Genomic DNA, 27,583 nt, shown 5'->3' on the forward strand with positions numbered 1-27,583 from the left:
GGCCATGCACTTCATCCTGGGTGACAGAGCAAGACTCCATCTCAATTTAAAAAAATGAAAAAAAGCGCATAGAAAGCACCAATGAAATTTTTCTGACAGTAAGAAAAACATGGTTCTGAAGGTGAAACAAACAAGCATCCCTTACCTTTAGGGAAAAGGCATGGGAAGAGGATTCACCTAAGTACAGTTGGCCAATAAACATGAAAACTGTGCAATTTGAATTATAATCAAGTGCCAAACAAGGAAATGCCATCATTATTTTTCCTACACACTGAGCAAAGATGTTTAAAAGTGCAATAGGATTCAGCCCCGCTGAGGTTAACAAAAGAAGGGTGCTTTTCCAGTGAGGCTTGGTGTGGAAGGCGAATGATAAAGGGAGCATTCAGTAATTACACCTCTAGGAATTAGCCATACGAAAATGCAGGATGAAAAGATTTATGTATGAAGATATTCAGCCCAGCCTTATCTTTTAGATGATGATGTAACTATCAATAGCCGAATGGGCGAGGTATCTACACACCAGGATATTATGCCACCATGAATCGCTGGGGGGAAAATGTGATATGTAAGTATTTAGGGATGTAACGTGTTCAACGAGGAAAGGAGGCAACAAAAGTACCTTAATGAGCTTTAAATTTTTCATGTAACAATTTAGAAACTCGTCTAATTTGAAAGAAAATCACACCTAGGTGATCGGCATTTATTCACCAATCACGTGACTTGGGCAAGTCATTCAAATCTTTGTTAGTCTCCTCCTCTGCAATGGCGACAATACTTGCCATACAGGATTATGGAGCTTAAACGGGAGAACTAAAGGTTCCAGGCCCGTGATCAGGACTCAATGTTCCTTCCCTTCCCCTTTAGTATATGGCTTTCTACATCTGGAGAAGATTCGCACCAAAGATCAGTTCCAAGGTTCGCTTCCTGGAGGAGCGAGGGAAATTAGAAGCTAACTTTCCTATTCACCCCCGCGCCGGTTCCGGGCAGCCGGGACTCAGGGAATCCAGGCGGCCGCTGCGCTCTGAACTCCCTCCACTCCCGCGCCCAACGAATCCAAACGGCGCGGGGCGGGGCGGCGCTCGGACGACGTAGCTGGCTCGGGAGGGGAGTCCCTTGAGGCTGCGGCTGCGGCCACGCCCCGCCACGCACAGACAGTGACGTCATCCCCCGCCGCCGCTCCGACGCTTTCCAGGCCGGACTCGCGAGGCCCCGCCCCGACTGCACCCTAGTGAGCTGCAGCCCGAGGGGCGGGGCTTTTCGAGGAGCGACAGGATGCGAAACCAATCGCGGTGAGGTTTTGCTCCCGTGGCGCTATTTGAAATTTTGCGGGGCTCAACGGCTCTCGAAGCGCCTACCCGGAGTGTGGTCGCCGGTGTTGGCGGGTGGTTGTTGGGCTCGGGGCCGTGTGGAGTAGGTCTGGACCTGGACTCAACGGCTGCTTGGAGCGTCCGCCATGAGGAGAAGGTGCGGGTTGCCGGGAAGTCATGGAGACGCGGGAGGGAGCGACGCCCGTTTCGGGTTCGGGGCCCGTGCGGGATCCCGGGCCTAGAGCATCACGGCAGCCGGCTGAGGCCGGGGGCGCAGAGGGGCTGGGTCCGGAGGCGGCGAGCCGGTGCCAGGGCCGCGGCGGAGGCGAGAGCTGATGCGCTGTGCCTCGGCGGCCGCGGGTACCTCCAGACTCGGATGCCTGGGTGGGAGCCGAGCGCCACTGCCGGGACGCGGAGGGGCGGGCGAGGCCAGGGGCCTGGCGCAGCCTCCACCCGGGCGGTCAGCGCTGGCGCCCAGACCCCACCCTCCCCGCCCGCAGAGTCTCAGGTGCGGCTTCTTGGCGCAGATGACTCGTTGTAAACCTGTGGTCGTGACTTCTCTTTAAATGAAGCTGTAAAGTTTATTTACTGTTGTTTTTTTTTGTTTTATTATTTTGTTTTTGTGGAAACGCGGTCTCCTCATGTTGGCCAGGCTGGTCTCGAACTCCTGTCTTTTTTTGTTTTTTGTTTTTGTTGTTGTTTTTTTGAGACAGAGTTCCGCTCTTGTTACCCAGGCTGGAGTGCAATGGCGCGATCTCGGCTCACCGCAACCTCCGTCTCCTGGGTTCAGGCAATTCTCCTGCCTCAGCCTCCTGAGTAGCTGGGATTACAGGCACGCGCCACCATGCCCAGCTAATTTTTTGTATTTTTAGTAGAGACGGGGTTTCACCATGTTGACCAGGATGGTCTCGATCTCTTGACCTCGTGATCCACCTGCCTCGGCCTCCCAAAGTGCTGGGATTACAGGCTTGCGCCACCGCGCCCGGCCTCGAACTGCTGTCTTTAAGCGATCTTCCCTCTGAGATTACAGGCGGGAGCCACCGCGCCCTGCCGACTGTTTTTCTTTATATCTGACCAGCGGTGACGTTTTGTTTGAATTGGGAAGACAGCTTTGTTTCCTTCGAAGTTAAGACATTCTGATTATGGAATTCTTTTCCGGTTGTTTTAACAACATTCTAGGCAGTGTTGGGGAGGTACTGTCCAACTTGAAATCGGGACCAGTCGGTGACACCGCCACTTAACAGCCTTGTGACTTACAAATATTAACTTTATTTTCTGAAAGTTGTGGATGAAGTTTGGTGATGATACAGCGTCAACTAATTTGTAGTTTTTGGTCGAACCAATTGTGCTAAGGCTTTGTAAGAGTCTTCATTTCATGATCACTAATTCTGATCAGTCGTTTTCAAATGCCTGCCCACAAAATGATGGGAGTTTAGTGCCAACCTAGTGAAATCCGGTCTCAACTAAAAATACAAAAATCAGCTGGGCGTAATGGCACACACCTGTACTCCCAGCTTCTCAGGAGGCTGAGGCAGGTGAATCCCTTGAGCTTGGCGGGCAGAGGTTTCGGTGAGCTGAGATAGCGCCACTGCAGCCTAGCGCAGAGCTAGACTCCATCTCAAAAAAAAAAAAAAAAAAAAGCTATTAACAGTTTATGAATTATTTAGGCATCTCCTCTTCCAAGCGATTGAATGAAGTGGGAGGAAGTTACCCTTTAATGTTGGTTCCAGGCTAATGGATTTAATTAGACGTTTTTTGTTTTTTTTTTTTTTTTTTTTTTATTTGAGACAGCCTCTCACTGCCACCCAGGCTGGAGTGCAGTGGTGAGATTGCTTACTGCAGCTTTGACCTCTGGGGCTCAAGCAAAACCCTGGCTTGAATTAACATTGTTAACGATGCCAGGTTGTACAGAAGATGAACAAAGCTCCTTCTCTGGGGTGCTAAGAAAAAAATAGGGCAGTCGATCAGTGAAGGCTGCCTGGAGGTAGGAAGTCATTTAGAGGAGGACCATTTTGAGATTTCTTCCGGTCCAGTGATATATGTTCAAGGCTGGAAAAACTGCCTCATTTTACAGCTTTTGTGTCCTTGAGTGGTAGTCTTTGTGTGCACTCCACCTCCTGGGTTCAAGCAATTCTCCTGCCTCAGCCTCCTGAGTAGCTGGGATTACAGGCATGCGCCACCATGCCCAGCTCATTTTTTGTATTTTTAGTAGAGACGGGGTTTCACCATGTTGACCAGGATGGTCTCAATCTCTTGACCTCCTGATCCACCCGCCTCGGCCTCCCAAAGTGCTGGGATTACAGGCTTGAGCCACCGCGCCCGGCATTGTTTTTTCCCACTTTTTGGCTATCACAAATAATGCTGCTATAAACATTTGTGTTGTTTTAATATAAATGTTTTCTTTTTTTTTTTTTTGAGACGGAGTTTCACTCTTGTTAACAAGGCTGGAGTGCAATGACGCGTTCTCGGCTCACCGCAACCTCCGCCTCCTGGATTCAGGCAATTCTCCTGTCTCAGCCTCCTGAGTAGCTGGGATCACAGGCACACGCCACCATGCCCAGCTAATTTTTTGCATTTTTCGTAGAGACGGGGTTTCACCATGTTGACCAGGATGGTCTTGATCTCTTGACCTCGTGATCCACCCGCCTCGGCCTCCCAAAGTGCTGGGATTACAGGCTTGAGCCACCGCGCCCGGCAAATGTTTTCATTTTTTTTGGGTAAAAACCCAGTAATAAAATTGCTGAGTTGCATGAACTCTGTTAAACTGAGGGGCTGGGTGCAGTGGCTCATGTTTGTAATCCCAACACTTTGGGAGGCCAAGGTGGGAGGATCGCTTGGGCCCAGGAGTTCAAGACCAGCCTGAGTAACATGGCAAACCTTTAACAAAAAACAAAAACTAGCCAAGTGTGATGGTCCATGTCTGTGGCCACAGCTACTTGGGAGGCTAAGCAGGGAGAATTGCCTTGAGCCCGGGAGGTTGAGGCTGCAGTGAGCTGTGATCATACCACTGCACTCCAACCCAGGTGACAGTGAGACCTTGTCTCAAAAAAGAAAAAAAAAAAAAACTGAGTAGCAATCAGACTGTTTTCTTTTTGAGACAGAGTCTTGCTCTGTCACCAGGCTGGAGTACAATGGCACGATCCCTGCTCACTGCAACCTCTGCCTCCTGGGTTCAAGTAATTCTGCCTCAGCCTCTTGAGTAGCTCAGATTACAGGTGCCTACCACTGCGCCCAGCTAATTTTTGTATTTTTAGTAGAGATGGGGTTTTGCCATTTTGGCCAAGCTGTTTTTGAACTCCTGACCTCAGGTGATGTGCCCTCCTTGGCCTCCCAAAGTGCTGGGATTACAGGTGTGAGCCACGCCCTGCCTAGACTGTTTTTTCAGAGGCTGCACCATCTTGCATTCTCACAAGCAGTGTCTGAGGATTCTAGATTCTCTAGATTCTCACCAGCACTTATTGCTATATACATGTTTTTGTTATAATCGTCCTGTTGGCTATGAAGTGGTTTTGATTTGCATTTCCCTAATGACTAATATTGAGCCTCTTTCTTGGGCTTATTGGCCATTTTTACATCTTCCTTGGAGAAATGTCTATTCAGATTCTTTGCCCATTGTGCTAGATTTTTTTATTCAGAAAAATGGTCACTTTGCCTTTTAGATGTGTTACAGAGAGAGGCAGCCCTGCTTGTAAACCTTTGTCAGGATTTGCCATTCATTTTACATCCGTTGAACAACTACTATGCATTAGGGTGTGGTAAAATGAAGATGTGGAGGTCCTTGCCCTGGAATGTATGGTCTACTGGGGGGCTGGGGGAAAATGGGAAGTGAGTGACAAGTCCACAGCTCTCCAGAGGTGGTAGTGGCAGATAGAAGAAACTGAAGGTACAAAGCACGGTGGCATGAAGAAATGAGGGCTGCATGAACCCCAAATGAGGGCTGCATGTGGTTTATTGAGGGGAATTGTTCTCGGAATGGCCGAAGACTTGGGAGTGACAAGTGGGAAAGATAAGCAGACAGGCTTGGAGAGAGGTTTTAGAAGGCCTTTCCGTGGAAGGTGGTTGAACTATTTCCTGAGGACAGTGGGGTCTTTGAAGGGGATCCCTTAGCCAGAGATCTGATGGGATTTGTTGTCATGACAAACTAGCTGTCATGTGGAGATGGGCTAGGCAGGGGTAGGTGTGTCAGACGGAGGAGACTCTGGGACACTTACTGAAGTAATGATCTCCAGCGCAGTGTCCCTAGCTGGCCTGTCTCAAAGCCAGGGGTTTGCATCCAGGTTGAATAATGGCCACAGATTGGATCTTAAGAGTTATTTTTAATAAAATGTTAATACTAGGATTTTAACTTGTGCATTCTTTTGTCTTCAAAATGAAGTGCAAAAGGAGTGTTTGCCTGAGGAAGCTCTTTAGTTGGACTTTAGTTGAGATTGTATTAAATACATGGCTTACTTACTAACATTTCTTTTTTTCTTCTGTTGGACTTGAACTGTCAACATTTTTAAAGTGAAGGGAGTAGAGTCAATTCTTTTAAACATTTGTCAATATTTGGGTATTGGTGGTATGGCCATCTGGCATAGGCAACAGGTATTTGTGTAGAAACGTTTCTCAAGGACAGGCAACCTCTAAACTGGGATTTCATGGCTAGAGATATTTTGGATATGAATGTATTAACAGCTTTGGAGAGAGACATTGTTAGAGATTTAGGCTGGTGACTTGTAGAAACACTGAACTCTCTGAGACAGAAAGGCCCTAATGAAAGTTTCTAGCTCTGAGGTGGCCTGCCCTCGGCCTTTAAAAGTGCTGAGATTACTGGCATGAGCTACCACACCCGGTGGGTTTGTTCATTTTTATTGCTGTGTTACTGCATTGTGGGAATGTACTATTCATTCTGTTGATAGACATCTAGCCTGTTTCTGTTTCTATGCTTTATGAGTAACGCTTCTCTGACCATTCTCATATGTGTCTTTGGTGAACATAGTGTTCATTTATGCTAGTTTTTTTTTTTTTTCTGAGACGGAGTTTCACTCGTTACCCAGGCTGGAGTGCAATGGCGCGATCTCGGCTCACCGCAACCTCCGCCTCCTGGGTTCAAGCAATTCTCCTGCCTCAGCCTCCTGAGTAGCTGGGATTACAGGCACGTGCCACCATGCCCAGCTCATTTTTCGTATTTTCAGTAGAGACGGGGTTTCAGCATGTTGACCAGGATGGTCTCGGTCTCTCGACCTCATGATCCACCCGCCTCGGCCTCCCAAGGTGCTGGGATTACAGGCTTGAGCCACCGCGCCCGGCCATTTCTGCTAGTTCTATATGTAGAGGTAGAACTACTGGGTTCAGCTTTAGGAGATGGACTGCCAACAGTTTTAAAAATAGTTGTATCAATTTACACCATGCCAGCAGTATATGAAAGTTCTCACTTTTCTCCATACTCACCAACACTTAATGTTGTCTTTTTAACTTTAGCCATTCTTTGAGCTGCTAGTTGTATTATTATTATTATTTTTTTTTTTTTTTTTTGAGACGGAGTTTTGCTCTTGTTACCCAGGCTGGAGTGCAATGGCACGATCTCGGCTCACCGCAACCTCTGCCTCCTGGGTTCAGGCAATTCTCCTGCCTCAGCCTCCTGAGTAGCTGGGATTACAGGCACGCGTCACCATGCCTAGCTAATTTTTTGTATTTCTAGTAGAGATGGGGTTTTACCATGTTGACCAGGATAGTCTCGATCTCTTGACCTCGTGATCCACCCACCTAGGCCTCCCAAAGTGCTGGGATTACAGACTTGAGCCACCACGCCCGGCCGCTAGTTGTATTTTAAGAATAATGGGCCAGGTATGGTGGTTCACTCCTGTAATTCCAGCACTTTGGGAGGCCAAAACGAGTGGATCACTTGAGGTCATGAGTTTGAGACCAGCCTGGACAACATGGTGAAACCCCATCTCTACTGAAAATACAAAAATTAGCCAGCATGGTGGTGCACGCCTGTAATCTGAGCTACTTGGGAGGCTGAGGCAGGAGAATCACTTGAACCCGGGAGGCAGGGGTTGCAGTGAGCCGAGATCACACCATTGTACTCCAGCCAGGGCAATGGAGTAAGATTCTGTCTCCAAAATAATAGTAATAATAATAATAAATAAGTGAATAAAATAAAAACGCCAAGCACGGTGGCTCATGTCTGTAATCCCAGCACTTTGGGGAGGCCAAGGCAGGTGGATCGCCTAAGGTCAGGAGCTCGAGAGCAGTCTGGCCAGCATGGCGAAACTTCGTCTCTACTAAAAATACAAAAATTAGCCGGGCATGGTAGCACAGGCCTGTAGTCCCACCTACTCAGGAGGCTGAGTCAGGAGAACCCAGGAGGCCAAGGCTGCACTGAGCCAAGATCATGCCACTGCACACCAGCCTGGGTAATAGAGCAACACACTGTCTCAGAGAAAAAAACAACCCAAAACTAGTAATAAATTGCCAGTTATTTTGTAGGAGCTTCTCACCAGCAAGTTCTTGTGTTAGTTTATTTTACCAACATTTTTGTCTGGTTTTCTTTAGTAAAAGTATTTATAATTCTGTATTCAACTTCCATAGGTAGATGACTGATGAAAGTCCCGAAGGTTGAGTTTCCATGATGTAATATGATAGGAAATCTTGCATTGCTGGTGACATCTGGCAGGAAAAGGGATGGAGAGTGGTTAAAGGTGAATTAAGCTGGATGCCTGTTTTCAATGTGCTTTTGCCGAGGCTGCTGAGAAGCTAGTCTTTTGTTTTTTTTTTTGTTTGTTTTTTTTTTGAGACGGAGTTTTGCTCTTGTTACCCAGGCTGGAGTGCAATGGCGCGATCTCGGCTCACCGCAACCTCCGCCTCCTGGGCTCAGGCAATTCTCCTGCCTCAGCCTCCTAAGTAGCTGGGATTACAGGCACGCGCCACCACGCCCAGCTAGTTTTTTTTGTATTTTTAGTAGAGACGGGGTTTCACATGTTGACCAGGATGGTCTCGATCTCTCGACCACATGATCCACCCGCCTCGGCCTCCCAAAGTGCTGGGATTACAGGCTTGAGCCACCGCGCCCGGCAAGCTAGTCTTTTTAGTAGAGACGAGGTTTCACCATGTTGGCCAGGCTGGTCTCGAACTCCTGACCTTAGGTGATCTGGCCGACTCGGCTTCCAAAAGTGCTGGGATTACAGGCATGAGCCACCATGCCCGGCCATGAGAAGCTAGTCTTTTTAGTTCTTGAAAATAGTGCTTTTAATCTAGAGGCTGTGACTGATGTAACTAACAGGCCTTATTTTTTGGTGTTCAGTGAGGTGCTGGCGGAGGAGTCCATAGTATGTCTGCAGAAAGCCCTAAATCACCTTCGGGAGATATGGGAGCTAATTGGAATTCCAGAGGACCAGCGGTTACAAAGAACTGAGGTGGTGAAGAAGCATATCAAGGTGGGTTGAATAGTGCTGGGCTGTGCATTGGACCTCAGATGGCATACAGAAGGGATATGTGATCACAGTGTTAGGATAGCACAGGCTCTTCCTGTTTGGTTTTGAAGTCTCTTCTTGAAATTTGATGAGGCTGGGCGCAGTGGCTCATGCCTGTAATGCTTGCACATTGGGAGGCCGAGGCGTGTGGATTGCTTGAGGTCAGCCTGACCAACATGGTAAAACCCTGTCTCTACTAAAAATAAAAAAATTAGCCAGGTGCAGTGGTGGGCACCTATAATCCCAGCTACTCGGGAGGCTGAGGCAGGAGAATCACTTGACCTTGGGAGGTGAAGGTTGCAGTGAGCCGAGATCTCACCATTGCATTCTGGCCTGGATGACAGAGTGAGACTCTGTCTCAAGAAAAAAAAAAAAAAAAAAGTTGAGGAGTTCGGTGTTGGGAGTTTTTTTCCTCCATGACCTCAGTATTATGGATTGTTTTCTCTCTTGTAGGAACTCCTGGATATGATGATTGCTGAAGAGGAAAGCCTGAAGGAAAGACTCATCAAAAGCATATCCGTCTGTCAAAAAGAGCTTAACACTCTGTGCACCGAGTTATGCGTCGAGCCATTTCAGGTCCGTGGCAGCCCACAGGGTCTCTAGGGAAACTGTAGGGCCTGAGATTTAGGAAGCAGCATTGACTTGGGCCTGCAGATGATGAGAGGCTTCCTGGTAGGGGTGGAGCTAGACATGAGAAATGGGGAAACATGGTGCATTGTTAATTAGGCCCTGCAGAGGAATTCTCGCCTCTGGGGAGAGCTGCCCTGGTGAGAGGTGAAGCAGCTAAGCGATGATCAGAAAGAAGCTGTCGCTTACCGTAGTTTTCCTTTGTAGAGAACATTAATTTTTTTTTTTTTATAAACTCTGAAAGAAAGGTAGGTATAGATAGTACTGCACTGTTTTTTCTCCGAAAGAAAATGAAAACAGGAAGCAAAAGTAACTGATGATAAGAAAGAATACTACCCAATAAAACAACCTTTGTGGGTTTTATCATACCCAGAAGTTGCATACACTGAACCAACCAAAATAGCTACTTTAGAAGAAATGTCTCAAAAGCTGGAATATCAGGAGTGCAAAGTGCAGTTCAGAACATGCCCTGACATCTGTCGGTGGATGGAGCTGAGAGGTGGCTATATTGTGGGTCACTGCAAGTCGGACTTGAGTGAGGACACCAGCAAGGATGAAATGAAACATGGGGTACTGAAACATCTCTGCTTAGAACCAGTGGCAGCAGTGCCAGGATCATAAAAATTAGGACAGATGTGGAGATTGGAAGGATATAATGAGTACAACCAAAAGGTTCTCGGGTCCCTCCTCCTGTTAGAGGAAGACCTGCCTAGGTATCTGTTTGGAGTTAGCCTAGGAGGGAGACCACCTTTAAAGAGCAAAGGATAATCCACACCTGGTAGCCAAGAATAATCAGGCAGAGGAGAACATGAAGTGGAGCTTCCTGGAGTCAACATAAATGTCTTAAATATAATAGATTAGTTCACAATGTTAAGTGAAATTGTGTAAATTTGTAGAACATATAAGAAAAATTTATATGTCCTATAAAAAAAAAGCCACTTTTTTTTTCCTGATTACCAGTTAGGAGTATGGCAGGGACGACTAGACGGGTTTTTGTTGGTAAGGTGAGATGACGTCCATAGAAGGATGAGTATTTAGATATGAGCTAGTCATACCACCCTCAAGCTAACCCAAAGCAAGCTTTCCAGCCAATTTACACTTTTTATAAAAGTGCCCGGTGTCTGGAGAAATCTAATGATAGAGACAAAAAGTAAAATGGTGGTTGCCAGGCTTGGGGCAGGGAAAAACTGGAGACTTACTGTTTGAGTTTGAAATTTCACTTTTGCGAGTGGAAATGCATTTGGAGGTAATGGTCATGGTTGCATAACAATACAGCTGTACCTAATACCACTGAACGGTATACTTAACACCACTGAACCGTACACTTAATACTACTGAATGGTACACCTAATACCACTGAACTCTACACTTAATACCACTGAATGGTACACTTAATACCACTGAATGGTACACCTAATACCACCAAACTCTACATTTAATACCACTGAACAGTACACTTAATACCACCGAACGGTACACTTAATACCACTGAACTCTACACTTAATACCAACAAACGCTATGCTTAATACCACCAAATGATACACTTAATACTACTGAACTCTACACTTAATACCACTGACTTAATACCACTGAACTCTACACTTAATACCACCAAACGGTATACTTAATACCGCTGAATGGTATACTTAATACCACTGAACTCTACACTTAATACCACTGAACTCTGCACTTAATACCAATGAATGGTACACTAATACCACTGAACAGTACACTTAATACCACTGAACTGCACACTTAATGGTTAAGAAAGTAAATTTTATATGTATTCTACCACAATTTTTTTTTTTTTTTTTTTTGGAGACAGAGTTTCGCTCTTGTTACCCAGGCTGGAGTGCAATGGCACAATCTCAGCCCACCGCAGCCTCCACCTCCTGGGTTCAGGCAATTGTCCTGCCTCAGCCTCCTGAGTAGCTGGGACTACAGGCATGTGCCACCATGCCCAGCTAATTTTTTATATTTTTAGTAGAGACGGGGTTTCACCATGTTGACCAGGATGGTCTCGATCTCTTGACCTCGTGATCCACCCGCCTTGGCCTCCCAAAGTGCTGGGATTACAGGCTTGAGCCACCGTGCCCGGCCCACAATTTTTTTAATTGGGGGAAGAAAGTACCCTGGTACCTGTTCACTTTTCTTCACTGGGACCTTCCTTAGGAAAACCTTTGTGCTATTTTCTGTTGACCATGAGTTGACTGACTTGAAAGTTTAACTGAAAGTCTGTCATCCTAGCCGCCTTCTCTTGTCTTCTCTTCTCTTTGAAGGAATTCACTTGGAATCTTATAACAGTGGTACATTGTCTTATTCAGGACGAAGGGGAGACTACCATCTTGCAACTAGAAAAAGATTTGCGCACACAAGTGGAACTGATGCGAAAACAGAAAAAGGAGAGAAAACAGGAACTGAAGCTACTTCAAGAGCAAGATCAAGAACTGTGTGAAATTCTTTGTATGCCCCGCTATGATATTGATAGTGCCTCAGTGCCCAGCTTAGAAGAGCTGAACCAGTTCAGGCAGCATGTGGCGACTTTGAGGGAAACAAAGGTACACTGCCTACATACTTCCTAAAAGTTACTTTGGTTTTCCTCTAGGTATCTTGTAATTGCTTTGTTTTAAAGGCTTCTAGGCGTGAGGAGTTTGTCAGTATAAAGAGACAGATCATACTGTGTATGGAGGAATTAGACCACACCCCAGACACAAGCTTTGAAAGAGATGTGGCGTGTGAAGATGAAGATGCCTTTTGCTTGTCTTTGGAGAATATTGCAACACTACAGAAGTTGCTGCGGCAGGTACTGTCTTCTCAAATTATCCCTGGGATCTCCCTGGCATAGAGCAGTTTGAAAAAACTGACAGTTGCTGGGTGTGGTGGCTCACACCTGTAATCCCAGCTCTTTGAGAGGAGGAGGCGGGCGGATCACAAGGTCAGGAGTTCGAGACCAGCCTGGCCAATATGGTGAAACCCCCGTCTCTACTAAAAATACAAAATTAGCTGGGCGTGGTGGCACATGCCTGTAATCCCAACTACTTGGGAGGCTGAGGCAGGAGAATTGCCTGAACCTGGGAGGCGGAGGTTGCGGTGAGCCAAGATTGTGCCACCACACTGCAGCCTGGGCAACAGAGCGAGACTGTCTCAAAGAGAAAAAAACGACAAAAATAAGAGTTTTTCTTTAGTCTTAAATAAGGAGCCAACGCAGGTAAGAGAATGAGAGACGATAATGATGGTAACATATCCAATCTTGATTTTTGTTTTGTAACAGTTAAAAAAACTTTATATGTAGCTCCAAGAAAATGAAGTTGAAATTATAGATGAAATAATATTAGTCATTTGAATTAGCCTAGTGTTTTAAACGTTCTTTTCAGTTCTAAATTTGAATGCTAATTCTTGGAGTCTGAGATCCTGACAGCCTTACAGCTTGTGTTTAGAAGGCATGAAAACGCTGCTTTGAACTCTCATGAAAGGGCCTCCTCTCCCTGTGCGTCCAGACGTTTCTTTGTAGGAAGCCAGAGGGCTAGTCTCTGTGGTGCTGCTTTGCTGTGAATGACACTGGCTTTTTGTACTGTAGCTGGAAATGCAGAAATCACAAAATGAAGCAGTGTGTGAGGGTCTGCGCACTCAAATCCGAGAGCTCTGGGACAGGCTGCAAATACCTGAAGAAGAGAGAGAAGCTGTGACCACCATTATGTCTGGGTCAAAGGCCAAGGTTCGGAAAGCGGTAAGAAACACAATGGGAGGCCGGGCACAGTGGCTCAAGCCTGTAATCCCAGCACTCTGGGAGGCCGAGGTGGTTGGATCACGAGGTCAAGAGATCAAGACCATCCTGATCAACATGGTGAAACCCCATCTCTACTAAAAATACAAAAATTAGCTGGGCATGGTGGCGCGTGCCTGTAATCCCAGCTACTCAGGAGGCTGAGGCAGGAGAACTGCCTGAACCCAGGAGGCGGAGGTTGCGGTGAGCCGAGATCGCGCCATTGCACTCCAGCCTGGGTAACAAGAGCGAAACTCCGTCTCAAAAAAAAAAGAAACCCAATGGGTGCTGAGTCAGCAGTCTTCTCTCAGCACTTCTGTGTTAGTTATAAAGAGTGTTGATTTGGTTGGGCACAGTGGCTTACGCCTGTAAGCCCTACACATTGGGATACTGAGGTGGGCAGATCATTTGGGGTCAGGAGTTCAAGACCAGCCTGGCCAACACAGCGAAACACCATCTCTACTAAAAATAAAATGAGCCGGGTGGTAGTGGTGTGCGCCTGTAACTCCAGTTACTTGGGAGGCTGAGGCAGGAGAATTGCTTGAACCTGGGAGGCAGAGGTAACAGCCAAGATTACGCCACTGCACTCCAGTCTGGATGAGAAAGAGACCCTGTCTTAAAAAAAAAAACAAGTGATTTATAATACCTCTATGGCTTTGCATTATAATTTTACTTAAAAGGGGGGAAACTTTTGCAAACCTAAATGCATATAGAAGTATGGCAGCCACCTTTAGTAAGTCTCTTTCTTTCAGCTGCAATTAGAAGTGGATCGGTTGGAAGAACTAAAAATGCAAAACCTGAAAAAAGTGATCGAGGCAATTCGAGTGGAGCTGGCTCAATACTGGGACCAGTGCTTTTATAGCCAGGAGCAGAGACAAGCCTTTGCCCCTTTCCATTCTGGTGAGTACAGGAGTGAGGTCTTTGGTTGGTTTGTGTGGAGGCAGGTCTTACTCTGTTGTCTGGTCTCAAATTCCTAGGCTCAAACAATCCCCCCTTACCTCCCAAAGTGTTGGGCCACCACACTGAGCCAGAAATGGGGTCTTCATGTGGCCTGCTCACTAGTTTTTAGCAAGTCCAGACATTCCCCAGAAGTGTTTCCTCTTCTGAACAGATAATGCCAGCTTTTCAAGACATTGAGTATAACTGCCATTCCTGTATGGAAAAGCATTTGCAACTATTATTGGGAAATATTGGCCTCTGGCTTTCTGAAGCAGTGTGTCACTGTAGCCTCTAGCTGTGAAGCTTCAGTTTCTGTCAGGTGCTTACCTTCTGCCAGGTGCAGTGTCAAACCCTTCATAATATTATTCCACTGACTCCTCGTGTCAAGAGGTAAGGACAATGCCGGGCGCGGTGGCTCAAGCCTGTAATCCCAGCACTTTGGGAGGCCGAGGTGGGTGGATCACGAGGTCAAGAGATCAAGACCATCCTGGTCAACATGGTGAAACCCTGTCTCTACTAAAAATACAAAACATTAGCTGGGCATGGTGGCGTGTGCCTGTAATCCCAGCTACTCAGGAGGCTGAGGCAGGAGAATTGCCTGAACCCAGGAGGCAGAGGTTGCGATGAGCCGAGATCGCACCATTGCATTCCAGCCTGGGTAACGAGCGAAAACTCCGTCTCAAAAAAAAAAAGAGGTAAGGACACTAAAGCACACACATGCTGAGTAACTTAATCCAGAGACATACAGTGGGAAATGCCAGAGCCTCCGTGAGAACCAAAAGGAGCTTGACTCCTGGAGCCCAGTGGAATTGTATCTGAGCTGAACTAAGTGTAAAGATGAAGCTTTCCAACTAAATTCAACAGATGGTTTTGCACATTTTCTGTGATCCCCCATTTACTGGCTGGGCAGGACAGAAAGGAAGATATGAGCCACTGGCCGCGGTGGCATGTGCCTGTAGTCCCAGCTACTCGTGAGGCTGAGGCTGGAGGATCACTTGAGTCCAGGAGTTCTGGGCTGTAGTGTGCTATGCCGATCGGGTGTTCACACTAAGTTTCTCATCAATATGGGGACCTCCCGGGAGCGGGGGATCACCAGGTTGCCTAAGGAGGGGTGAACCAGCCCAGGTTGGAAACGGAGCAGGTCAAAACTCCCATGCTGAGCAGTAGTGGGGTCGCACCTGTGAATAGCCACTGCACTCCAGCCTGGGCAACATAGCGAGACCCCGTCTCTTGAAGAAAGAAAAAAGGAAGAAAATGAAAGAAACCTGAGACGAGGCAAGAGATGATGCAGATGTTTGACATTATTTTTGTCTCTGTCCTAGTCTCTTAGGCTCCAGTCTCCCAGGCCGATTGTGACAAAGCTGGTTTTTATTAACCACTGTCATCTATTGCACACGCACACACACGCCTGTTCCTGTGTCACTTTACTATAAGAAGAAAAAATCTATTTCCATTTTAGGGAATGGGAAAAATTGGATACTAAATACTAGAGGAATTGTTTTAAAATATTGGGTCTATATTTTGCAGAGGACTACACAGAAAATCTACTCCAGCTCCATGATGCTGAGATTGTGCAGTTAAGAAACTACTATGAAGCTCACAGGGCTCTCTTTGAAGGAGTCCGGAAGTGGGAAGAAAGCTGGAGGCTTTTCTTAGAGTTTGAGGTATTGCCCTAGTTGATGTGTTTTTGTTTCAGCAGGTTTTTTTTTTTTTGGAGACGGAATCTTGCTCTGTCACTCAGGCTGGAGTGCAATGGCACGATCTCGGCTCACTGCAACCTCCACCTCCTGGGTTGAAGCCTCCCAAGTAGCTGGTCTTGAACTCCTAACCTCAGATGATCTGCCGGTTCAGACTCCCAAAGCGCTGGGATGATACCCGTGAGCCACCGTGCCTGGCAACATTTTACATTTTTAACATCCATTTTAAGGGTAAATGTAGCAAAAACCAGATTATCTATCAGTCTCCTCACTGTGCACATTTAAGCTGCATTGTTTCAGAATGCCGGCAGTGAGTGAGCAACTAAAGGTGCCACCATCAGATTTCTGAGTGTAGACCCTCCTCCTCGTCCCTTCACACACCTGTCTCCTGGAGAGACGCCGTCATCTGACATCCAAACCAACGAAGGAAGCCAGTAATGTTAAACATTAGAGCCTGTCTTTTTAGATTAAAAAGAAATAGTAGTTTTCCTGCACCCCGGTGAATGATCTTGCCCATGTGTGAGAGTGTCCACAGCTCCCTGGCTTTAGAACGTCACCGTCCTCACTGCCAAGAGCAGGCAGGAATGCAGACCTCTTTGAGTCGCTTTAATCATATATACCATGTTTTGAGAACAAAGCGTCTTAGCAGAAGTTACTGGTCTTACAGTACCAGGTTTTCCACGAACTGTATTTTTCACAGAGAAAAGCTTCAGATCCGAATCGATTTATAAATCGTGGAGGAAATCTTCTAAAAGAAGAAAAACAACGAGCCAAGCTTCAGAAAACGCTGCCTAAGGTAATAGTGTTGCTAAGGGTTTTTGGTGCTTGGCTACAAAGATACCTCACTATTTGTCTTCTTTCTGTTGTTTTGCCTCAGAAGTATTTTCTTCAAAGCTTTAGTAGATAATAAGTTAAATATTCCATATAAGCAACTGAGTATCAAGGCACACTCCTTTGCTAGGACTGCCATCATAAAGCACTGAGGACTGGGCAGCTTTGACAACAGCAATTCATTCTCTCACAACTGTAGAAGCTGCAAATCTGAGATCCACATGCCATTGGCAGAGCTGGTTTCTTCTGAGCCTTCTCTCTGGCTTTTTAGATGGTCATCTTCTCCCTGTGTCTGCACATGGTTTTCCTGTGATGTGTGTGGCCTAATCACTCCTGGTCATATGAGATTAGGGCCCACCTAATGACTTCATTTGAGCTTAATTCTCTTTTTTTTCCCCAAGAGATGGGGGTCTCACTATGTTGACGAGGCTGGTCTTGGACTCCTGGCCTCAAGCAGTCCTCCCATCTGGGCTTCAGGAATGCTAGGATTACAGGAAATGAGCCACCACACCTGGCCTTAATTCTCTTTGTAAAGATACTGTCTCCAAATACAGTCACATTCTGAGGTACTGGGGGTTAAGGCTTCAACATTTGAATTTGGGGGGAACACAATTCAGCCAGTTACATAAGGAAAGCTTTTGAGAGCGAGTCCTGTCGGCTTCATTACCATATTCCACTTTGATGATAATAACCCTTTTTTGAGTGTCAGGAATATCATTTCAAAACACTCTCATTTAGTAATTCATCTAATCCTTAACAACACCCCTGTGAGGTTGGTATTATTTCCATTTTTACAGACAAGGAAACTGAGGTACTAAGAAGTTAGGTAAATCTGGCCGGATATGGTGGCTCACTCCTGTAATCCCAGCACTTTGGAAGCTGGGGCAGTTCGAGACCAGCCTTGGCCAACATGACGAAACTCCGTGTCTACTAAAAATACAAAAACTAACCAGGTGTGGTAGTACATGCCTGTAATCCCAGCTACTCGGGAGGCTGAGGCACAAGCCCGGGAGGTGGAGGTTGCAATGAGCCGAGGTCATGCCACTGCACTCTAGTCTGGTGACAAAGTGAGACTCTATAAAAAAAAATTTAAAAAGTGATGTAAATTTGCTGACTGCTTCACAGCCTGTAAGAGGGCGATTCCAGATTGAACCCCATTAAGTCTGATTCCAGAGTCCTGCTCTTCATGTTCACTGCCTGCCTCAGAGCGCTGATCTTCCCTATGCTGCCTCCAGCTTCAGGCACCAAAACCTTAGCGGTCAAACTTTGGGTTCTTGCCATTTTCCACTCTGGTATGTCGTGTGAATGAAATGTCCCAGGCTTTGATTTCTGGTCACTCTGACCTGTAGCCTGTGTGCCCAGCTACCTGAAGCTAATGATGCTCTGGGGTGGAGGAGTCACTCTCTAGGGAAATCATTTCATTAGGGCTTTACAAAAAAGATTTGAAGTTATGAACACGTCCTTCTTTTTGATCTCAGCTGGAAGAGGAGGTGAAGGCACACATTGAAATATGGGAACAGGAACATTCAAAGGCATTTCTGGTAAATGGGCAGAAATTTATGGAGTATGTTGCAGAACAGTGGGAGATGCATCAACTCGAGAGAGAGCGAGCCAGACAGGAAAGAGTAAGTAAGATGGTCATCTGAGCAGCCCAGAGTCTCTGCCAGGGACCAGGGTTTGTTGAATTGGGAGCCCATGGCAGCTCTTTTCAGCTCTGTCTGCAGAGACATGAGCCTAGATTCTGGGCCCTGCTTCTGTTACCCTCCCAGGCCTGCTCTCTTCCTAAGATTTATCACTGGTGTTTCTGACTTTCACACAGCAACTCAAGAACAAAAAGCAGACAGAGACAGAGATGCTGTATGGCAGTGCTCCCCGAACACCCAGCAAGCGGCGGGGACTGACTCCCAACACACCCGGCAAAGCACGTAAGGTAAACACAAGGCCTAGGGAAGCACTGATTTCAAGGGAGTGGTGAGGGTAGTCCCAGCCACCGCCTGCACCCTGTCCTGCGGAGATGGGGAAAGGGTTTTTCTGTCCCTTCATGTTGAGTGCACTTGCGAGTGGATGGAAGGCTGAATAGTGGCCTCTAGTGCTAGTCACCAGTGGCCAGCTTTGGTGTGTGCACTTGAGTCCTTGCATTAAACTCAGAGGGGCAATGATGGCCAACATTCTGGTAATGATAAGAAAAAGCTTCAGCGGTTTTCCTGAAAACCTGTAATGTTATTTTCCCCCTGTAAGGCTAACAGGTGGCCATGTGGTAGCACGTGAAAACATTCATGCTTACTCTGTGGAACATGTAATGCTTCTTCATCTCTAGAGCACAAAGTCAGACAGGACTTTATTATTTTTTTTACTTTTTGCTTTTAAGACAGAGTTTTCACTCTTGTTGCCTAGGCTGGAGCGTAATGGTGCGATCTCAGCTCACTGCAACCTCCGCCACCCAGGTTTAAGCAATTCTCCTGCCTCAGCCTCCCAAGTGGGTGGGCCTACAGGCACCTGCGATCACGCCTGGCTGATTATTTTTTTGTATTATTAGTAGAGACGGGGTTTCACCATATTGGCCAGGCTGGTCTTCAATTCCTGACTTCCAGTGAGCCACAGCGCCTGGCCAGGAATTCTTTATATGCTCTGGATGCAACTCCCTTGCGTTACACTAACATTTCCCAGGGGTCAGGCATGGTGGCTCACACCTGTAATCCTAGCACTTTGGGAGGACAAAGTCAACGAATCACCTGAGGTAAGGAGCTCAAGACCAGCCTGGCCAACATGGAAAAACCCGTCTCTACTAAAAATACAGAAATTAGCTGGGCATGGTCATACACACCTGTAATCCCAGCTACTCGGGAGGCTGAGGCACAAGAACCGCTTGAACCCAAGAGGTGGAGGTTGCAGTGAGCCAAGATCGCACCACTGCAGTCCAGCCTGTGCGACACAGGAAGACTCTGTCTCCAAAAAAAAACCCATTGCCCAGGATTTGTGTTTGTCTCTTTTGGGTGGTCTTTTTACTTTTTACTTTTTGGGTTTGTTGGTGACACGGTCTTGTTCTGTCACACAGGCTGGAGTGCAGTGGCATGATCATGGCTCACTGCAGCTTTGACCTCCTAGGCTAAAGCCATTCTCCCATCTCATCCTCCTGAGTAACTGGGACTACAGGCATACAGGCATATGCCACCACACCCAGCTAATTTTTGTATTTTTTTGTAGACATGAGGTTTTGCCACGTTACCCAGGCTGGTCTTGAATTCCTGGACTCAAGTGATCCTCCTGCCTTGGCCTCCCAAAGTGCTGAGATTGCAGGAATATACTACTATGCCCGGCTGTCTTTTTACTTTTTGTGGCATTTTGCTGATGAACAGAAAGTTCTTAATATACTAAAATTTTTTTCAGTCTTTTTTCTTGTGGCTTTTATGAACTCCATCCATGACCTCAAGTCAGATATTTTCCTGTATTTCCTAGTTTGCCTTCTGCATTGAATGGTTGTTGCTTTCCTAAGATTTTCATCCACCTAGAATTTTTTTTTTTTTTTTGAGACGGAATTTTGCTTATTGCCCAGGCTGGAGTGCAGTGGCAGCATCTCTGCTCACCACCACTTCTGCCTCCCGGGTTCAAGTGATTCTCCTGCCTCTGCCACCCAAGTAGCTGGGATTACAGGCATGTGCCACCACCATGCCCAGCTAATACTCTATTTTTAGTAGAGACGAGATTTCTCCATGTTGGTCAGGCAGATCTTGACCTCCCGACCTCAGGTGATCTACCTGCCTCAGCCTCCCAAAGTGCTGGAATTACAGGCATGAGCCTCCGTGCCTGGCCCCCTACTAAAAATACAGAATTAGCAAGGTGTGGTGGTGCAAGCCTGTAATCTTGGCTACTTGGGAAGCTGAGACGGGAGAATCGCTTGAACCCGGGTGGCAGAAGTTGCAGTGAGCTGAGATCACACCATCGCACTCCAGCTTGGGTAACTTAAGAGCAAAACTCCATCTCAAAAACAAACAAGGGTTGGCTGGGTGCAGTGGCTGAAGCCTGTAATCCCAATATTTGGGAAGCTGAGGTAGGAGTTGGAGACCAGCCTGGGTAACATGTTGAAGCCCCATCTCTACTAAAAATACAAAATTAGCTGGTTGTAGTGGTGTACACCTGTGGTCCCAGCGACTCAGGAGGCCGGGGTGAGAGGATTGCTTGAACCCAGGAGGTCGAGGCTGCAGTGAACCAAGATTATACCACTCCAGCCTCGGTGAGACTCCATCTCAAAAATGTTTACAGCTCTTATCATTAGCATGTAATATTCTTTTGACATGTATGTTCACACAATGAAACTGTCACCTTTATCTAGATACTGAACATTTCCATGGTCCCCAAAGTTTCCTAGTGCCTCTTTGTATGGCCTTTCCCCTTCCCTGGCTCCTGGTTTGCCCCCATCCTCCTAGCTGTGGCCAGCAAGGATTTACTCTTTCACTATAGTTTGCACTTTGAAATTTTTTACTTGGAATCCCATGGTATATTTTCTGTCTGGCTTCTTTCATTTAGTAGATTCACCTCTCTCGTTGCATGTATCAAAAGGTCACTCCTTTTTATTGCTGATCAATATTAATTCTACTGTATGAATTTACCAGTTTGCCTGTCCTTTCACCTGCTGATGGGTGATTGGCTGTTTCTAGCTTTTGGCTGTTGGAGGTAGCTGCTGTGAACATTTACGTCTAAGTCTTTGTATGGATCTATGCTTCGTTTCTCTTAGGTAGAGACACCTAAGAGTGGAATAGCTTTGTCGTGAGAGATGTCTTATGCCACAGTATTTGTACCATTTTACAGTTCCATTTGGTGGCTATAAATAGGCTTTGAAAACTTTTCACAGGTTTCTTCAAAGTTGTACAGTATTAGACACAGCAGGCCCTTCACCATGTAAACCCATCTTCCCTGAACTGCCTCCCATACTCATTTCTCTGTAGGGTGGAGACGGGTTGCTGGAAATGCTGAGGATGTTCTTGCACATCAGTAACCCATGTGTTTTTCTCCCTAGCTGAACACCACCACCATGTCCAATGCTACGGTCAATAGTAGCATTCGGCCTGTCTTTGGAGGGACCATCTACCGCTCTCCCGTGTCTCGACTTCCTCCTTCTGGCAGCAAGGTTAGTATGCCATGTATAAGCACATTCTCAGTGTGTCCTAGGCTGTTCACCCAGAGGCCCCACCTACTTGTTCTAGATTTAAAGATCCCTGCATTTGGTTCTTATTGATATGCTGGGAGTTGACAGAAGCTAGTTCACCATTAAATAATGATCCAAAACTAATGTGCAAAAAAATAGAACAGTCACTCTGAGCCCCACTGGTACCATGGAAAGCCCTGGGATGTGTCTGGGAAAATGAAGATCATGTGGGGGTCTCTGTAGACTCGATTCCAAGCTGGTATGGAGCTAGGGCCCCTACATGTGGGTTCCAGCCCAGTGACACGATGTCACTAAACATGCCAGGTACTCAGTAGAGACGTGAAAAGTATGTGGTAAAACACATCCTTTTTCAAGTCTTTCAAATATTTTATTAGGCTATGCTCAAAGATAGGTGTCCTGTAAATCAAGAATTCATATTTTTAAAGAAATCTTTTCCTGCCGGGTGCGGTGGCTCAAGCCTGTAATCCCAGCACTTTGGGAGGCTGAGGCAGGCGGATCACAAGGTCAAGAGATCGAGACCATCCTGGTCAACATGGTGAAACCCCGTCTCTACTAAACGTGCAAAAAATTAGCTGGGCATGGTGGCGCGTGCCTGTAATCCCAGCTACTCCGGAGGCTGAGGCGGGAGAATTGCCTGAACCCAGGAGGCGGAGGTTGCGGTGAGCTGAGATCACGCCATTGCACTCCAGCCTGGGTAACAAGAGAGAAACTCCGTCTCAAAAAAAAAAAAAAAAAAAAAATCTTTTCCTAGAGACAGGGTTTTGCCATGTTGCCTAGGCTGTTCTTGAACATGTGGCCTCAAGCAGTCCTCCTGCCTTGGCCTCCCAAAGTGTTGGGATTATAGGCATGAGCCACTCGCACCTGGCCCCATATTTTCAACTAAAAAGTATAGGATTACAGACATGAACATAAAGGTAGTCAGCCTTTAACCAGTGCAGGTATTTGTGTGTGTGTGCTCGCACGTTCGCTAGGATGATACATGGATCTCTTTCCTTTCACTGCAGCCAGTCGCTACTTCCACCTGTTCAGGGAAGAAAACGCCCCGTGCCGGCAGGCAGGGAGCCAACAAGGAGAACCTGGACCTCAACGGCAGCATCCTGAGTGGTGGGTACCCCAGCTCGGCCCCCGTCCAGCGCAACTTCAGCATTAACTCTGTTGCCAGCACCTATTCTGAGTTTGCGGTAATTCACCTTTTCTAATATCTACCAGTCTCTGGGGAGCACACAGTTGGGGCAGAGTGGGTATCTTCCCAGGGACACCCAGGCTGTTGGCTAGGGCAGCTACTTTGGAGGCTGAGAATCCCTTTCCTGATTTGACCATGGCAGGGTGGGTGTGATTTAAAGGGGGCGGTATATAGGAAGGAAGTTGGCAGCAGCAACTAGACATTTAACCTGGATCCTTCTGCTTTATATATATATATACCGTTTCCTGGCTGCAGGAGGTGACCCCTCTGTCACTGCCCTGGTGCTCTCTTGGTGGAGTTCTTGGTAACTGTCTTCTTTGTTCTTTGAAGGATCCGTCCCCCTCTGACAGTTCCACTGTTGGGCTTCAGGTCTGTATGGCAACCCCTGCATGTCCCATGTCCCTTTCCAAACTCATCTGTCATCTGCTGGCTTCATTCTTCTGGGCATAGGGCTACACTAACCAGTCATCTCGGCTGTGTTTCAAAGGAAGCAGGAATTCCTCTCATGGACTCAAAAAACACATCTGACTTACATTCATTACAGATTAGCCTAATGATTAATAAGAAAACTTGTCAGACTTGAATTGGATTCTCAGCCTCTAAGGTCAGGCAGTTTTTAAAAATCATACTTAACAGAAAGCCTTGACCCTCCCCAGTTGTGACCTCAAAGGTCTGCAATAGCTGGAAGGAATGGAGGCCCCATCACGCGGGGAGGGGAGCCCCAGCTGTGTGCTGCCAACAGTGAGGCTCTTGGCCTGTGTGCTGATTATTTCCTAGAGTATTTGTCTTCTTAACCCCTCAGGGCTCAATCACCAGCTCTGTCTCCTCTCAGCTAGCTAATGCTGATTTCCTCACCTTTGCCTCTTTCCATACATTGAACTATTGACCCATAGATGAAGCACTGGAAAAAAGGCTTTCCAGAATGCTTTTCACTTTCTAGTATCCTACTCTACATTTGCTAACACCTAACAACAATGCCTTTTACTGAATCTGTGTTCTCTTCTCTCAGTACTTTACCAGGGAGTGGTGAGGCTGTCCCTTACCCTTGAGGGGATATTGAGTGAAACCCTAGCCTGCCTCCTCTCCTGATGGCCGCAGAGATGGAGAATAGAACCAGCGGGCCAAGGCTGTGGCTGGTTTTGATCACTGAAACTGGCTTCCTACTCTGGCATGTTTTCAAATTATGTGGCTGGTGGTGCTTCCACCTATAAAAGTGGGTGTGTGTCACTCTGGCCAACTGATTGCTGGACAGAGGTCCAGGTTTCTCTTTCTGCTTGTTCACCCAAGGCCCATTTGATCTATTTGAGGCTGAAATGTACCTGCCTATCTCTGTGGCTAGTCCTAGGCAGATTCATCTGGTTTGGTTGCTATAGCCGATAGACTCCACCAGGCAGCACCAAAGCCACTAAACTAACCTCCGTGCTAATGTCTTTCTCAATGGCCGTTCATGTTTTACCTTTTGCTGCTATACCATGTGCTCCAGCATGAGATCAAATCACCAGCAGGTTACAAGGCCCTCAGCCCCAGGGATTGGTAGATAAATGTTCTGGCCTATTGTTTTATAAAGGGCTCAAGAGATTAAAGCTTGTTGCCTACTTACCTTGACAACCCTAACGTAGCTTTGTGAAGCACAGTCATGTGTCCATGACAGGGATATATTCTGAGAATGAAATTGCCCCACCCATGGTACACATTTCATAGAGTGTACTTAACAGTCCTAGACAGTACAGCCTATACACCTAGACTATGGGATGGTGTTTTCCTACCAGGATACAAACCTGTGTAGCATGTTACAGAATACTGTAGGCAATTGTGGGTTTTGATTCAGGCTATTCCTGGGATATTGTAGGCAGTTATAACACAGTGGTAAGTATCTGTGTATCCAAACATAGAAAAGGTACAGTAAAAATATGGCATAATCTTAGGGGACTACCGTGGTGTATGTGGCCAGTCATTAACTGTCATTATGCCGTGCATGACTGTATGAAGGATTTCTCTTCTGTGAGGTGTAACAGAATGGACTGGCTGAGGAAAGAGGTCACGGGCATGGGTGCACGTGTGCTCTATGATTAACAGAATGGTGCTCCTAACGCAACCCATGCCGCGCCAGGGATCTGAGAGAAACTGCCTTCAGGGGACCTTTTGCTGGCACTTACCCATACTTAGAAGGGCGGGGCATGTGTGATAGAGGCAGTATTGCCACTGATGTTATTTATTTTTCAACAGCGAGAACTTTCAAAGGCTTCCAAATCTGATGCTACTCCTGGAATCCTCAATTCAACCAACATCCAGTCCTGAGAAGCCCTGAGCCGTCAACCAGCTGTGGCTTCCTGTGCCTAGACTGGACCTCATTTTATCAGGGAGGCTTTAGTTTTTCTTGAGCCTAGGTGTGCTCAAAACCCTAGCCTTGGACAGGCTCCGTGACCATGGGCCTATTTAGAGATGTAATGAGTGTTACAGATGAAAATCCACCACAGGTTTAGTGGTCCTATGAGACTTAGTTTTAAAAGTTTATGGCAGAAAGTGCAAATTTTAGCATATGGGGCCTGACTTCTTCTCTACCATATATTCTACTTCCTGAAGTGTGATCAAAAGCTTGTTTTATTTCAACACTGTGTAGGAAAATTATTAACTGTGCCCATCCCTAAGGTAATTTTGGCTTGAGTACTTGTAATCAGTAATTAACATCTTTTTTGTTTAGGGATGTTCAATTAATGCTTTAGCTGTCAGCTTTGCTCTCACCTGAAGGCTTGTCCCCACCACACACGACAGCCTTCCTCCTGATGAGAATGGCTGTGTGTGTCCCAAGTTGAGATGACCTGCCCTACTACTGCCAAAGAGGTGACAGGAAGGTGAGCGCTGCTTTGTTAGATTGTGTTCAGTTCTGTTGCGGAGTGCAATGCCCTTTGTTGGCGGTATGTATGTATGAACACACATGCTCGTTGGAACTCTTTGGCATTTGTCCCTGGCTCCAGTCTCCCCATTTCCAGGCCTGCTATGCCTGAGTTGTTCTACCCCTGCAGTTGCCAGCCACGTCGGGAGGCTGTTTGTTCTGATGGGTTGGGTTATCTTTGTCATGGAGATCTGGAACTATGCACATGTCACTACAAGGGAGTTGTTTTTACTCTAGCATCTGCAGTGAGGTGCCCTCATTACCGACCCTCTCGATCACTACTCTTCCTCAAGCACTATTATTTATTCTTCCTCTGTCTGCCTGAACCAGTACTACATAGTGTAAATGGTTCTCAAAAGCTTACCGGTGTAGACTTGGTCTGTCACAGCCATGTTGGTTACTCATATATGTATGTGTCCTGTTTTTAAAATATAAAATTATTCTTAAAAATAAATTGTAACTGTAGAGATTTTAATTTCAAAAAGATAGTATGGTGTTTCCTTTTTTTTCCCAGTCACTTTTTGGTCTGTATGTGAAAACCAGAAACAGAAAAGACTAAAAAGGGCTGGGCGTGGTGGCTCAACCTGTAATCCCAGCACTTTGGGAGGCCGAGGCGGGTGGATCACGAGGTTAAGATATCGAGACCATCCTGGTCAACATGGTGAAACCCCCGTCTCTACTAAAAATACAAAAAATTAGCTGGGCATGGTGGCACATGCCTGTAATCCCAGCTACTCAGGAGGCTGAGGCAGGAGAATTGCCTGAGCCCAGAAGGCGGAGGCTGCGGTGAGCCGAGATTGCGCCATTGCACTCCAGCCTGGGTAACAAGAGTGAAACTCCGTCTCAAAAAAAAGGACTAAAAGGATCTCCTAGAAATTTTTAGTCACGAGTGTCAATTTTTTTGAATCTCACTGTCGCCCAGACTGGAGGTGCAGTGACACTATCTATCTTGGCTCACTGCAACCTCCACTTCCCAGGTTCAAGTGATTCTCCTGCCTCAGCTTGTGGAGTTGCTGGGATTACAGGTGCCCACCACCATGACTCCTGGCTAATTTTTGTGTTTTTAGTAGAGATGGGGTTTCCCATGTTGGCCGGGCTGGTCTTGAATTCCTGACATCAGGCGATCTGCTCGCCTTGGCCTCCCAAACTGCTGGGATGACACAAGTAAGCCACTGCACCCAGCCAAGTGTGACTTTTTAAAATCTTTTCTGGTACGTTCCTAAATTAAAAATAGCTTATTCACAGAAGTTTCTGTGGGAAATAAAAAAATCTAACCCCTAATGTGTAAAGAGCAGAGGGATTCCTAGGAAGCTTCTGGCTTCAATGCCTGTTGTCTCAATGGGAGAGTCAACAGTGGTACTGAGGGAAGATGGACAGAAACTGTACGCCTGTGAAGGTTAAAACAGAAAAACCACCACCACCGTCAAGTCACCAAGCATCTCCATCCCAGAAGTTTCCTCCCGGTCGTTTCTTATTCCTCCTGCCCAGCCGTGCCCTGCCCAGCAATCACTGACTTCTTGCTGTTACTACAGATGAGTTTGCATTTCCTACAGTTTTATGTAAGTGGAATCACACAGCATATTCTGTTTTTGGTCTCGGTCTTTCACTACTTTGAGGTTGACCCATACTGTTTCTTACATCCACAGTTGTTTTTTTTTTTTTTTTTTTTTTTTTTTCTTAATATTCCATGGTGTAGATACACCATTTTTTTCATCTGTGAGATT

At 46.5% G+C, this 27,583-nt stretch overlaps 2 protein-coding genes across 12 annotated transcripts in view; one reads left to right on the forward strand and one right to left on the reverse strand.

Annotated features, from left to right (window-relative positions):
* The first annotated feature begins 1,232 nt into the window (after positions 1 to 1,232).
* Positions 1,233 to 26,343, forward strand: PRC1 (protein regulator of cytokinesis 1). Of its 9 annotated transcripts, XM_039480014.2 has the most exons (15): positions 1,234 to 1,464; positions 8,593 to 8,725; positions 9,215 to 9,337; positions 11,714 to 11,947; positions 12,022 to 12,192; positions 12,967 to 13,116; positions 13,905 to 14,052; positions 15,619 to 15,755; positions 16,489 to 16,584; positions 18,098 to 18,244; positions 18,439 to 18,549; positions 21,634 to 21,744; positions 22,788 to 22,964; positions 23,297 to 23,335; positions 25,193 to 26,343. In XM_039480014.2, exons 1-15 carry the CDS (start codon positions 1,454 to 1,456, stop codon positions 25,262 to 25,264), a joined length of 1,860 nt encoding a protein of 619 aa, XP_039335948.1. In that variant the 5' UTR covers positions 1,234 to 1,453; the 3' UTR covers positions 25,265 to 26,343. The 9 variants fall into 9 exon arrangements, with proteins under 9 accessions (XP_074256140.1, XP_039335948.1, XP_039335945.1 ...); XM_074400039.1 differs by having other exon boundaries at positions 1,233 to 1,464; positions 23,297 to 26,343; XM_039480011.2 differs by lacking the exon at positions 23,297 to 23,335 and having other exon boundaries at positions 1,237 to 1,464.
* Positions 3,059 to 27,583, reverse strand: part of RCCD1 (RCC1 domain containing 1) — a 35,926-nt gene continuing 11,401 nt past the window's right edge. For 2 of the 3 annotated variants that reach the window (XM_074400043.1, XM_039480018.2), the window contains exon 9: positions 3,059 to 7,958. The gene's annotated coding sequence lies outside the window, so the exon portion shown is untranslated. Of the gene's footprint in view, positions 9,446 to 27,583 lie in introns of all 3 variants that reach the window. The other variant, XM_074400042.1, reaches the window with a different exon arrangement.

This window comes from Saimiri boliviensis, chromosome 5, assembly GCF_048565385.1.
Source record: "Saimiri boliviensis isolate mSaiBol1 chromosome 5, mSaiBol1.pri, whole genome shotgun sequence".
Taxonomy (NCBI): Eukaryota; Metazoa; Chordata; class Mammalia; order Primates; family Cebidae; genus Saimiri; species Saimiri boliviensis.